General features: G+C 36.9%; 1 protein-coding gene across 10 annotated transcripts in view; it reads left to right on the plus strand.

Annotated features, from left to right (window-relative positions):
- The window catches only part of INPP4B (inositol polyphosphate-4-phosphatase type II B), a 961,283-nt gene that overhangs the window by 728,510 nt on the left and 219,201 nt on the right, over positions 1-13,572 (plus strand). For all 10 annotated transcript variants that reach the window (XM_023739719.1, XM_023739717.1, XM_023739718.1 and 7 more), the window contains one exon: positions 11,268-11,376. In XM_023739719.1, coding sequence (XP_023595487.1) covers positions 11,268-11,376 — 109 coding nt within the window. The remainder of the gene's footprint in view (positions 1-11,267; positions 11,377-13,572) is intronic.

A 13,572-nucleotide genomic window follows, 5' to 3' on the forward strand; every position in this document is an offset into this window, starting at 1 on the left:
CCTGAGACCATGGTCCCCACAGCCCTCCACCCAGCAGTTCAGTCCCTCAGGGAGTTTGGATGTGTCTATGGATCTTCCATGACCTTTCCTGGTATGAGTTGTGCTGGTTTCCCCAGTATTGTGTACTGTCTCACCCTTCACCAAAGATACCACTTATCTATTGCCTATTTAGTATTCCCCCCCCACCCCTCCCATCCCTTGTAACCCACAAAGATTGTTACTTTTGTGTGTAAACTTTTTCATGAGTTTTTACAATAGAGGTCTCATACTGTATTTGTCCTTTTGTGATTGACTTATTTCATTCAGCATAACGTCCTCCAGTTTCATCCATGTTATGAGATGCTTCACAGATTCATCATTGTTCTTTATCGTTGCATAGTACTCCGTTGTGCATATGTACCATAGTTTGTTTATCCATGCATCTGTTGATGGGCATCTAGATTGTTTCCATCTTTTTGCTATTGTGAACAGTGCTGCCTGGAACATGGGTATGCATATATCTATTCGAGTGACGACTCTTATTTCTCTAGGATATAGTCCTAAGAGTGGGATTTCTAGATCATATTAGTATTACCAGTCCTGTTCTTTTTTGGTAGTTGTTGCTTGATATATTTTTTTCCAACCTTTGATTTTGAATGAATTCACGTCTTTGTTTCTAAGGTATGTCTCCTGTAGACAGCATACTGATGGATTCTGTTTTTTTTAATCCATTCTGTCACTCTCCGTCTCTTTATGGGTGCACTGAGTCCATTTACATTCAGTGTAATTATTGATAGATGTGTGTTTATTGCTGTCATTTTGTAGTGCTTTTTTTGTGGTGCTGACGTTTTCTTTGTTCTTCTTACTCTCCTGTGCTGAATTCCTTTTGTTTGTGGATTTTTTTCCCATTTCTTTTGTTTTTACAGGTTTTGCTTTTACTGAGACTTTATGTTTTTCCTCTTTATTTTTATGAGTATGTTAACTTTCTTTGTGATTACTGTGAAATTTACCCTTACATTTCTAATTTTGAAGCAGTCTATTATTACTTGGTATCGCCTTGCCTTCCTCTCCATTAGAAGGTTCTATATCTACACTGTTTATTCCCTCTTTTATTGTTCTGATGTTGTTGTCATTTACAGATTAACTGCTCTGATTTCCTGATGTATTTCTTTTGGTTTTGGATAGTTCTTGAGAGTTCATTTCCTAGATTGGGATCTGGCTGGTACGATCCTTGGTCCTAGATTCAGTCTGTGAGCTGAAGTTGTTTGTTCTCAGACTGAAGAACTCCCTTTAATAATTCTTGTAAGTTTGATTTGGTTTTTACATATTCCCTTAATTTCTGTTTATCTGGAAATGTCCTAATTTCACCATCATATTTGAATGAGACTTTTGCAGGATATATTACTCTTGGCTGGCAATTTTTTCCTTTCAAGGTTTTATATATGTCATCCCATTGCCTTCTTGCCTGCATGGTTTCTGCCAAATAATCTGAGCTTAGTCATATTGTTTCTACTCTGTATGTGACTTCTTGTTTTTCATGAACTGCTCTCAGGATTCTTTGTTTGTCTTTGGTTTTGGCAAGTGTGATTATGATATGCCTTGGTGATTTTCTTTTGGGGTCTCTTCTATATGGGGTTTGTTGAGCTTCTTGGATGGTCAGCTTTTCATCTTTCATGATACTGGGGAAGTTTTCTGTCAGAGTTCTTCAATGATCCTCTGTGTGTTTTCTGTTTTCTCCCCATTCTCGAACTCCGATCACTCAAAAATTTTTGCTTTTGATTGTATCCCACATAATTCTCAGGGTCTCTTCATTTTTTTTTGTTCTTTTTTCTGAGTTTTCCTTGAACAGAATTGTATCCAAGTGTTTATCTTCAATTCCACTGATCCTGTCTTCCACCATTTCAAATCAGCTCCTCAGCCCTTCTATGACACTGTCCATTTCTGAAATCTTGTTGTTTATCTTTTGGATTTCTAACTGTTGTTTTTGTATAATTTCTAGTTGTGAATTTGTTTTGGCATTTTGTTCCTACATTATTTTCCTGAATTCTTCCATTTTTTTGTCTGTATTTTCCATGAATTTGTCTATTTTTTCCTCATTTTTGTCTGTTTTTTGCCTCAGCTTTTGGAGAATTCTGAGTATTAGAGATTTGAATTCCCTATCAGATAGTTCTAGTGCCTTTTCTTCCACTGGGAAGTCATCTGGTGTTTTATTTTGGATGCCTACTAGAACCATCCTGTCCCGTTTTTGTAAATGTTTTGATATTGTCTGCTGTCTTCGGGGCATTCGGTAGTTATTTTTCTCATTTATGATTTTAAATTTGTTTGTTTCATCCTTTTTTTTATTTGGCTATGTCTGAGCAGGTAGGCTGTGTGTTCTTTGTTGTTTGCTTATCTGTGGGCACAGTACTTTTCACCTCCTTCTCCAATTGGCAGGGTCAGTCCCTCAGATATGGTACAGCAGGGCAGGAGTTGCTGGGGTGGGTTGCTTGTGGCACTTACTACAACCACCAGGGCAGGTTGGTAATCAGTGCAGGGCAGATTCTGGTAGGCTGTGCCTGTGCCGCTTGGTGGTGTGATGTTAAGCACATGGTGCAAGTAGGCAGGATGTAAGGGGGAGATTGTTATGTGTGGAGCTAAGATGGATATGGGAGAGAGGAGAGAGGAACAGGAGCCAAAAATATACTAACAAACAAAAAGAGTGCTAGGGGAGCTTGCCATTGGAGTGGAGAGATGAGAGACTATGAAATGGAGAAAAACAAAAAGGGGAAGAAGAAGAAGAAAAAAAAGAAAAGAATGAATAAATAAAAATTAGAAAGAAAAAAGAAAAGCAAAGCTACCAGGGGTCCCACCAGTGCAGCTAAGAGGTCTGGGGAAGTTGTTTCCAGGTGTTGAAGTACAGCCTGTCTAGAAGGCATATTCAGTGCCAGGTATTCAGGGGACAGGAAGAGAAGGAAGGTATAGAGAGGCAAGAAACTGAGTAATGAAGAAAGACAAAAAGGGAAAAGAAAACCAAACAAATTAAAAAAAAAAGAACAAGAAAAGCCCCCCAAAAAAAACAGAAGAAAAAAACACACAAAAAAAATGCTCTCAGGGATCCCTCTGTGCGTCTGCACAAGCTGAGGGGGTAGGTCCCAAGCCGTGTAGCACTACCCAGCCAGAACAGGCTCCCAACTCGAGAAAAGAAAAAGAAAACAAACAAACAATTCAAAACAAACAAAGAAAAAAGCCCCAGGATCCCACCAGTGTGGCAGCACAGACCGGGAATCAGTTCCTCACTCGAACGGAGCTCCACAGCCCCTTAGGAAGAAGCAAAGAAGGCGCACGGAGCCAGTTATTTGAGTGAAAGGAGGGGGAGGTGGTGAGAGGTAAGGAAGAAATCGAAAGAAGTGGGAAAAAGCAACACCAGCAGCCAACAAATGGCACTCAGGGAGTCAGCCAGTGCCGGTGGGTAGAATCCAAGCAGCCAGTGTTTCCCAGCCAAGAGACTGTGGCCGTGGGAAGCAGAGGAAGTTGAGTGGGGGTGAAGAAGGGTGGGGGGTGGGAAAGGCTATATCATCAGTTACCGGTTGTTCTGTCTCCTGCTGGAGGCTCCAAGAAGCTGCTTTCTCGTACCCTCTATTTGCTGGTCTCTGATAGGAGTCCAAGATGGCGGATCCGCGCTACGTTAGCTGATAGTGGACCTCTGCATGAATCTGTCCACGCTGTCCATTTTCTGTCAGTTTCTCACTCCATTTGGGGCTTGGCTGAGTTCTTTATCTCTTCATTTGATGTTTTAGGGTTTCAGGATTGCTGTTTTCTCTGTTAGGCTTAGTTTTTCAGATCTTTGCTGTGGAGGGATGGCGTGGTGCTTCTGCCTAGAGTGCCATGTTGCCAGAAGTCTCCACAATTTATTATTTGACACTGGATTTCAGATAAAATAGGCACTTTATAGACCAGACCACCAACTGCATGTTGTAATAGAAATTGAAAACTCAACTGAAATTGTGGAGCCCTGCCACTTAATTCCTTGACTTTGACCATCATTTAACTTCTCTGAGCTACCTTTTTTTCCTCAAAATAAAAAGGCTGAAAAGTTGTAATAGGTGTTAGTCAATCAAATTTTCTACTTGTTTGTTTAACATATATTTAGCTGATCTTAAATTACACTTAAATTTATTTAACATCCATAGTTACCGATTTGAACATTTAGCTGAAATGCAGAGAACATTTTGCAAGGTAATGATGCAAGTAAGATTGGCCAAGCTTTGTTATTTCACTGGTGAGTTATTTGGATGTTGTCTACATTTTTTCATTCTCACCATTAGTAAATTGTGTCTGTCCACATTTGATTATTACCTGTTATATTGGAGAGATATCTTTGTAAACAATAGCAAGTAGATTCACCAAATACAAGGCTAATATCTAGCTCTTAAAATAAGTAACTGAGCAGAACTAATGTTACCATGCCCCATACTGACAAATGAAGCAACCTCCAGTTAACCTGTGGTAAGCCTAGACACCTTAAGTTAATTTTTCATACTTGTTCATTACTTAAATACATCAAACAGAATACTCATCACAACTGAGATCCTAGCATTGATAACAATAACAAAAATAAACACCCCAAGTTAAAAATAAAAGTTTTCACTCCAGTATACTTGAATAAATATTATTTTTCATAGAAAAAAAATAAAGCTATTCAAAAGCCGCTAGGTAGTACAAACATTTTATGCTCTACTGCCAACCTAAAGGTTGGCAGTTTGAACCCATCCAGAGGTACCACAGAAGAAAGCCTTGATGATCTGCTTCTGTTAAGATTAAAGTCAAGAAAACTCTATGGAGCAGTTCTACTCTGTAACATATGGGGTCACCATGAGTCGGAATTGACTCATTGGCCAACAACAACATGAACTATTCAATCTGACTAAAATAAGGGAGATTTAAATAAAAATAAGGGAGATCTTACTGTCTCTTTTTAGTATATATGCTCTCTTCTAGAAGAAAACAATCAATTATAGTTAATATTAAACGTGTAGGAATAAAATTGCCCCAGCCAAGAATGGGCATAGTACTTTAAGTATATACCATCGTCCATTAACTGAACTATGAGAACTTGAAATAGAACTCCATGGTATATGTAGGTTTACCTACTATTTTTGTAATAATTGGATGTGAAATTCAAGGGTAAGGGAGCCAAAAGAGATCAACATAACTGTTCCAACACTGGGATAGTGGAAATTGTTAGTTAGCAAATGACAATTGCAAAATATTAAGAAGACTCACTAAGGTAATATATTTGTGATTTCCCTAAAAAGTGCTGTCATTTTAAAACTTAAGTGATTCGTTTTAAGTGTGACAGAAACTATCTCAAAGTTCAGGTTTATACAGCTGTACACAGTGTGTTCTTATTTCAGATCATCTGACAAACCCCACTTATTTACAGCTGAAGAGCAATGTATCCTTTGGCTTAAATTCATGTCAATTCTGAGAATAACATTCAGCAGTCATTTTCCATTTTTTTTTTCAGAGCCAACTTTTAGCTATCAAAGTTTAAAAGTTTAAAGCCTCAAAGAAACTTTTTGAAGACCTCAAATGTACAAAGGCTCAAACTCTTTGAACTTCCACAAAATATGCACAAAGATCCCAGTTTTTTGAGGAGTGATTCTGATTGAGATGGGTAGAATCAAAGACATCAGAGAAAAATGAGAGCAGCAAGAAAGAGATCTTCTTTGCTCTTTCAACATCCAGATATAAACTCTACCTAAGTGTCTGCAGAGAAGACCTCTTGATATTAATGGGATTTCTTGGTTGGGTTGAGAAGTGGAGAAATGAGAGCAATGGCTTCCTGAATTGAGATAAAGTCCTGCGCTTTCACTAGCTAGAATGAACCAGAACAACACTACTTTTTTACTTGCCTATTTAAAATTTATTGTATGAAGTTCAAAAGTGAAGAATATTTGGGGCAATTTTCTCCTTTTATTTGCTTCCTGGTGAATATACCTATGTTAGGATATTGGCTTCTATCCTTCTCTTTATTTTTCTCTCCAAATCCTCATTGTTTTGCTACTAATTAATACATAAATCTTCCTTAGAATTGCATACCACAGATCTGCTTTTATTTTTAATTTACTATTATTATCTTGTTTAAACTGCTAATAACTGATAAAATTATAATTTAATGAAAGGAATGGGAAAGAAAGGATCTGACCTAGGTAAATTTTGAAATACACTGGATGATATAAAGCTAAAGAAAAAAAGAATACAAACATTGTACCGCAGTTAATAAGTTCATTTCTTCCAAGGGTAAAGATTAGCAATTCTGAAACTATTTTATTTGCAAACTAGGGTCATAGATAGTGAGAGACAAGGTTTCTCACTGTCAGAGAAAGAAGTTACAAATAAGAAAAAAAGGAAGGCTAGAATGAACCCAGTGGTACTGGACTGAAGTCAGAGTTATCGATATAGACTCAGCTTTTTTTGGTTGGTTGTTTTTTAATATAGATACATCAATGGATAGAGAAAGAAATAAATATAGATGCGTACGTACAAGTTAGTTTCCTAGCTGGCACAAATGGTTTGTGTCTGACTGCTCTCCTAAAGATTGTCTGTTTGAACCCACCCAGCAGTACTGTGGAAAATAGGCCTAGTGTTCTGCTTTCATAAAGATTATAGCCAAGAAAACCCTATGGAGCAGAGTTCTACTCTGTAACACATGGGGTCGCCATGATTCAGAATTGACTCAATGATAACTAACAACAACAACATGCACAAGTTAGTATATATGCATGTATTTCCGAGCTGTAGTCATTGAAAGGAACTGGAATCAGTGACACCCAGTAGCAATGAGAGTACCTAACACCCAGAACATGATTTCTAAATACCAGTCAAAAGAACCACGATTTCTTGAAAAACTGGTTGATTTCCAGGACTGGAGCAGGCATAATACATGATGAACCTAGAACATCTGCCTTGTGACTCCAGAAAGTAAGGAATTGCTTCAAAGAAAAAAATGTAAAAAGGAAGGAGCATATATAAAGGGTGTAAGAAACCCAAAAACCAAACCCATTGCCATCGAGTTGATTCCAACTCATCGCGAACCTATAAGATAGAGTAGAACTGCCCCATAGAGTTTCCAAAGGAGCGGCTGGTGTATTCAAACTGCCGACCTTTCTGTTACCAGCCAGCTCTTAACCACTGTACCACCAGGGCTCCATAGAACAATAAGATATATATATATGTATATCCTACAACATGCATATTACTATGATTTGTGTGTGGGTATGTGTGTGTGTAAAAGACAGGTGTTAAATACATAATCCAAAAACCAAAGCCATTGCTGTCATGTAAATTTAGACTCATAGCAACCCTATAGGACAGAGTAGAACTGCCCTATATGGTTTCTAAGGAGTGGCTGCTGCATTTGAACTGCTGACCATTTGATTAGCAGCGGAGCTCTTAACCACCTTGCTGCCAGGGTTTCAAATACAGAATACCTGCATTTAAATTGTTTAACATCTACAGAAGAAAATAATTATTGCAGTTCTTTTATGCAATGTAGAAAGCATTTGATGCTATGATAAAGATACAAATCTAGGGCTCTAATAACACAGAGGAAGAAGAAAATATTTTCTGCTGGAAAGATTATAGAAGGATCTCTATGTAAAAAATTAGAATGGCTAAAATCCAAAACACTGACAACACCAAATACTGGTGAGGATGTAGCAACAATAATTCTCATTTATTACTGGTGGGAATGCAAAGTGGCACATCCCCTTGGGAAGACAGTCTGGCAGATTTTTATGCAACTAAACATAGGCTTACCCATACAATCAGGCAATTGCACTCCTAGTTATTTACTCAAATTAGTTGAAAATTATACCCATGCAACAACCCGCACACGAATGTTATAACAGCTTTATTCATAATTGCCAAAATTGGAAGCAACAAAAATATCCTTTAATAGGTGAATGGATAAACTAATTGTGGTACATCCATACAGTGGAGTATTATTTAGCAATAAAAAGAAATGAGCTATTAAGCTATGAAAAGACAAGGAGAACCCTTAAATGCATAATGCTAAGTGAAAGAAGCCAATGTGTAAAAGCTACATACTGTATGATTCCAACTCTATGATTTTCTAGAAAAGGCAAAATTATAAGGACAGTAAAAACATCAGTGGTTGCCAGGAGTTTGAGTGAGAAAAGAACAGATGGAATACAAGGCATTTTGAGGGTAGTGAAACTATTATGCATGATGCTGTAATGGTAGATACATGACATTATATATTTCTTAAAGCCCATTCCTGTTACTGTAGAGTAGATTCTGACTCATAGTCACCCTATAGGACAGAGTAGGGTTTCCAAGGCTGTAAATCTTTCTGGAAGCAGACTGCTACATCTTTCTCCCATAGGGCTGCTGGTAGGTTTTAACCGCCAACCTTTTGGTTAGCAGCTGAGTGCTTAACCACTGTGCCACCAGGGCTGCTATTAAAGCCCATAGGATTATACAATACAAAGAATGAACCCTAATGTAAACTATGAACTTTATTTAATAATAATATGTCAATACTGTTTCATCAGTTGCTACAAATGTACCAGACTAATGCATGATATTAATATTAGGAAACTGTTTGTGTGTGTCGCGGATGGGGTGGGTTCTTATATGGGAACTCTGCTGTATTTTCTGTAAATCTAAAATTACTCTAAAAAATAAATTCTATTAAAGAAAAACCTAAAAAGGATGAGTTCATCAATAGAAAATAAAATATAAAAATGAGAAAGTCATAACTTTGGAAATTAAACAGCTTGTTCATAATTTTGGATTTCTTTACTATAGGTGGATTTAAGGAACATAAACTCCTGCTTTTAGCTTGAAAAATAAATAATCAGCTCTTTATCGTGAGGAGGGGATAGTATTCAAGCAACTTGCTTCTCTTCCTTCATGTGGTGCTTCAAAGTCTCTTGATTTCTTCATAGATCACTAGAATTCCCATGACCACTGAGGGGGTATGAATAAAGAGAAAGTTTCTGTATCTAGAAAGTATCTTTGGAGTAGGCCAACATTATAGATGAATTGAAGGAATAGATTTACTGTGACACTAGTAAAGCTTTTAGGGCTCCTCATTTGCATGAGACACTTATAAGGCGCTAAAACAGACCCTAGCTACATATTCGTGGTCAAATGTTTTTGCAAATTTTGCAAAAGTAAGTTACTTTACCGTCCATCTGTTAAGTCTGCCGTCTCTTTCCACTCAGATTTTCTCTCCCTCATGCTTCCCCTCTTGTTGGGTGATGTTGAAGAGGCTATAGGCTTCTTTGGATCCAGTGGAGAGGCTACAGAGCTACAGGCATATTTTTGGAAGTAGAGTTAGGAATGCATTTAGTTTGTGCTTAGTGGGACATGCATAGATGGTTTTTAGTCACTGCTGTGTATTGTTGGTATTGCTGGCCACCCAGGTTTTAGCAGAAATGCAGTACATTGCATTCCAATGCCATGGTGATTTTCCTTCTGCATTTAGTTTAAATTAATACAGGAACCGATTCTATTCAGAAGACTGAGCCTCAGTGTTACCTTCCTTTCAGACTAAAAAGTTTATTTTTATGGGGAAATAAATCAAAGTTAAAAGTCCATCTTCCTTTGTTTCATCATTGGAAATGCTTCTTATAGGGAAAATAATAATCACACATAATTTTCACTGATTTCTTACCAGTTTTAACTACTTTCAACTCCATTTTGTAACAGAAGACACTGAGACATAGAGAAGTTAAATAAGTTTCCCAGTGCCTCACAGAGCTGAAGTCAGGAACTCGGATTACAATCAGTAACTTAAGCCACAAGGAAATATTGGCTCTCCATCTTCGGCTAAGAATGAGAAGACCCTAGGTGTATCTTTGGGATCTTAGGCCAAGCAGTTAACTTCTCTTGTCCTCAGTTTTCTCATGAGATAAACAAAGGTGGACTAGAAGTCAATGTTCTTAACTTTTGAGTGTTGTCATAACCCTTAGAGACAAGGCAGAAAGCTATAACCCCTTTCTATGAAGTAAAACAGAAGCACTTACCCAATTTATGTATATCCATGGACACTCTGAAGCCCTTTACTTGGCCCTACATTAAAATTTATTGGACTAGGAAATCTTTACATTTCTTACAGATCGAATATTCTGCTGTTTTAAGAAAAGCTGACCTAGTTTATTGATGATGTTTTCAAAGGGCAAGAGATTATAACTATAGCAATCCAGCGATTGCTCCCTATATGCCTTATTGATGGGTTGATTTGGTCATGATCTGTTTCTTGTAACTGTGTGTTCTCTTTGTGCTGATGGAGTCTTTCACTTGAAGACAGTTTTTTTTAAAAAAGAATTTTTTCAGGTACGTCTGGATTGAACGACCTAAAGAAAAGTATGGCATTTAACTGAAGCTTATAAAATAATTTGTTTTCCCAGGAAATGAGATCTGAAAAACAGCCAATATGTCAATACCAAAATCAATTTGAAAAGGATCTACTATGAAATTAGATTTCTCAGATAATATGTAGCTTAACAAGAGGGCATTCACTTTACCTTCCTTGTTATGGGAATAGTATCCATCAGAATGTAAAAATAATGGCATATTTGAAGCCATAAACTTACTATCAAACTTTATGGCTTTAAGATCAAAGGATCGAGTTTCAATTTAAATGTATGGATTGTTTCATTATAAAAACAAAGTAACTCACTAGAAAATAGATTAAGAGACCTTTTGTGTATTCTTCCTATATCACATAAGGAAATTATAAAAGTGTGCCCTTAAAATTGTATTAGAATTAGTATACACAAGCAGGAAACTACTCTGTACCAATTTAAAAAAAAAAAAAAATTGTGCTGTTCTTCGTTCAGTTGAAATGCTTCAATATTTTGGCTATTTTCTCTGTAAATTTTGGTTGATAGTTTGTTCATTATGGTTAGATTTCAATATGATTGCAAATTAGATGATGTAAAACTCAATAAAGTAAAATACACAAAAGACCAATTAACATGTTATCTCAGTAAGTATACAGAAGAATGAGAGAACATACTGTTCTACACAATAGCATGTAATTAAGATGTAGTCATAAATCTGAGAAATATTGTAACTTGTTTAGGTGCACAGGTGGCTTTTAGAAAGATTGAATAGCTTCTCTTGCCCCCTTGAGATGCGAGTTTGTAGTTATTCCCGCAAAATTAAACAGAATAATTTCTCAAGCCTCTGACAGTGTGGATGCTTCAGTGCAAACAGCATGCCTGAGATGTATGTTTGGGAAGTATTCATTTCCTTGTCCATTCCTGTTCCAGATGCTCTCTATGATGTCATCACTGTGGGAGCCCCAGCTGCCCATTTTCAGGGATTTAAGAATGGTGGTCTTCGGAAACTACTCCATAGATTTGAAACAGAAAGACGAAAGTAAGTAACGAAGGGAAGAAAACACACATTGCATTAAAGATATTATCTTTCCTTCGGGGAGAGTCTGTATTCAAGGTTAAGATAAAGAAGCTTGGTCCATCACGATGAAGCGTTTTTGATCTCTCATACCCATTTAATAACTTAAAGTTGAATTTTCCAAAACTACTTGAGCAGAGATTAAATTAGAATAAATGAAATGCCTGAGTATGTTGCTGATAGAGTACCACTGTGCTAACAGAACATTTTCCTGGAATCCTTGCTACTAAGAAAGAGATGATATTCTAGTATCAATCATTGTTCACTCAATGGAATGGTGTTCAGACAGAGATTTAGCTGAACACACAGTCTGATTCAATTGTTGAACCAAAGATACTTAACAGAGACCATGGGTCCTAACTTATGTCTCTGACCCTGCTAGTGATTTCCACTGAGACCTGAGGCAAGATACATAATTCCCCACCACGTAATTGTGCCATTTGAAGAAGAGGCATCAATATAGAACTATCAGCTACGTGATGAAATTAAATGAGACAGCTTTCTATTTCTTAGGGAAAAAGCATGGCACAAAAACCAAACTGTTGTAATTGTTATTTACTTCGTTGTGTACTTTTTCCATTATGATTTTTAGCTTCTTTTAAACACTATTTCATAAAGCTTTTGCATCAGTATTTTACCCCCTTTCCCACACCCCACCTCGGTGATCTTATGCTGTAACATGCTCTGGCTATGATCACACTCATGTAAACCATAAACAGCATTGTCAAAGAGTGAAGGATAACTTACCTTCCTTTTTAACTTGTTACTGTTCTTGGATTAAGAAGCTGAATTTTGAAAGTTAGGAAAAATATTCTTTAGTCATAGTAGGTTTAGTAATAGTATTAGGAGATTGATCTGAGTGGTAAAACAAGAACTTATTTTTTTTCTTCTAAGTTTTATCACATTTGCTATTTGGTACCCAGATGTTCAGGAAGAAAGCATTTAAAGTAAGTTAGAACTGAGTAACTTACATACTATTATATCATCCTATAAAACCAAAATCCAAACCTGTTGCAATCGAGTTGATTTTGATTCTGGCAACTCCATGTGTTACAGAATAGAGCTATGCTCCATAGAGTTTTCAAGGCTGTGAACTTTTGGAAGCAGATTGACAGGCCTTTCTTCCAAGGCTATGCTGAGTGTGTTAGAACTGCCAACCTTTCAGTTAGTAGTCAAGCGCTTAACCATTTGGGCCCTATAAATATATAATTTAATGATATATACATATGGAGCCCTGGTGGTGCACAGGTTAAGAGCTATACCTGCTAACCAAAAGTTTGGCAATTTGAATCCACCAGCTGCTCATTGAAAATTTGACATTGATACAATATTATTAACTCAGTTACAGAACTTATTCAGATTTTTCCATTTCTTTTTTTCTTGCTTTTCTTGAGGGGGGAGTGGAAAGAGTATATAGTTCTATGAAATGTATCACATATGTAGATTAAAGTAACTATCACCACAGTCATAGAGCCCTGATTGTGCAATGGTGAAGTACGTGGCTGCTAACCAAAAGGTAGGTGATTTGAACTCACCAGTGGCTCCGTGGGAGAAAAGACCTGGTGATCTGTTCGCATAAAGATTACAGCCTAGGAAATCCTATGAGGCAATTCTACTCTGTCATACAGAGTCACTATGAGTCAGAATCAACTCAACGGCACGCAACAACAACATCACCACAGTCGTGATACAGAACTTCCATAACCATGAAGAAACTCTCTCATGTTACCCCTTAATAGTCACACCCTTCCCCTAAACCTAACCCCTGCAACCACTGTTCTGTTCTCTACCACTGTAATTTTGTTATATAAATGGATCATTCCGTAAAGAACAATTTGAGATTGACTTTTTTTCACTCAGCATAATGCCCTTGAGGTCCATCCAAGTTGGATGTATTAATAGTTCTTTTCCTTTATATTGCTAAATAGTATTCTATGTATGGATATACCACACTTTGTTTATCCAATCACCAATTAAAAGGACATTTCGGCTGTTTCTAGGAAATTTTGGGCTATTGCAAATAAAGCTGTTATAATAATTTGTGCACAGATTTTCATGTTAATATAAGTATTCATTTTTCCAGAGTTGCTAGGTTGCTAGGTTGTATGACAAATGTATGTTTAATTTTATTACAGACAGAGTGGTTGTGTCATTTTACAT

Source organism: Trichechus manatus, unplaced genomic scaffold (genome assembly GCF_000243295.1).
Source record: "Trichechus manatus latirostris isolate Lorelei unplaced genomic scaffold, TriManLat1.0 scaffold00139, whole genome shotgun sequence".
Classification (NCBI taxonomy): Eukaryota; Metazoa; Chordata; class Mammalia; order Sirenia; family Trichechidae; genus Trichechus; species Trichechus manatus.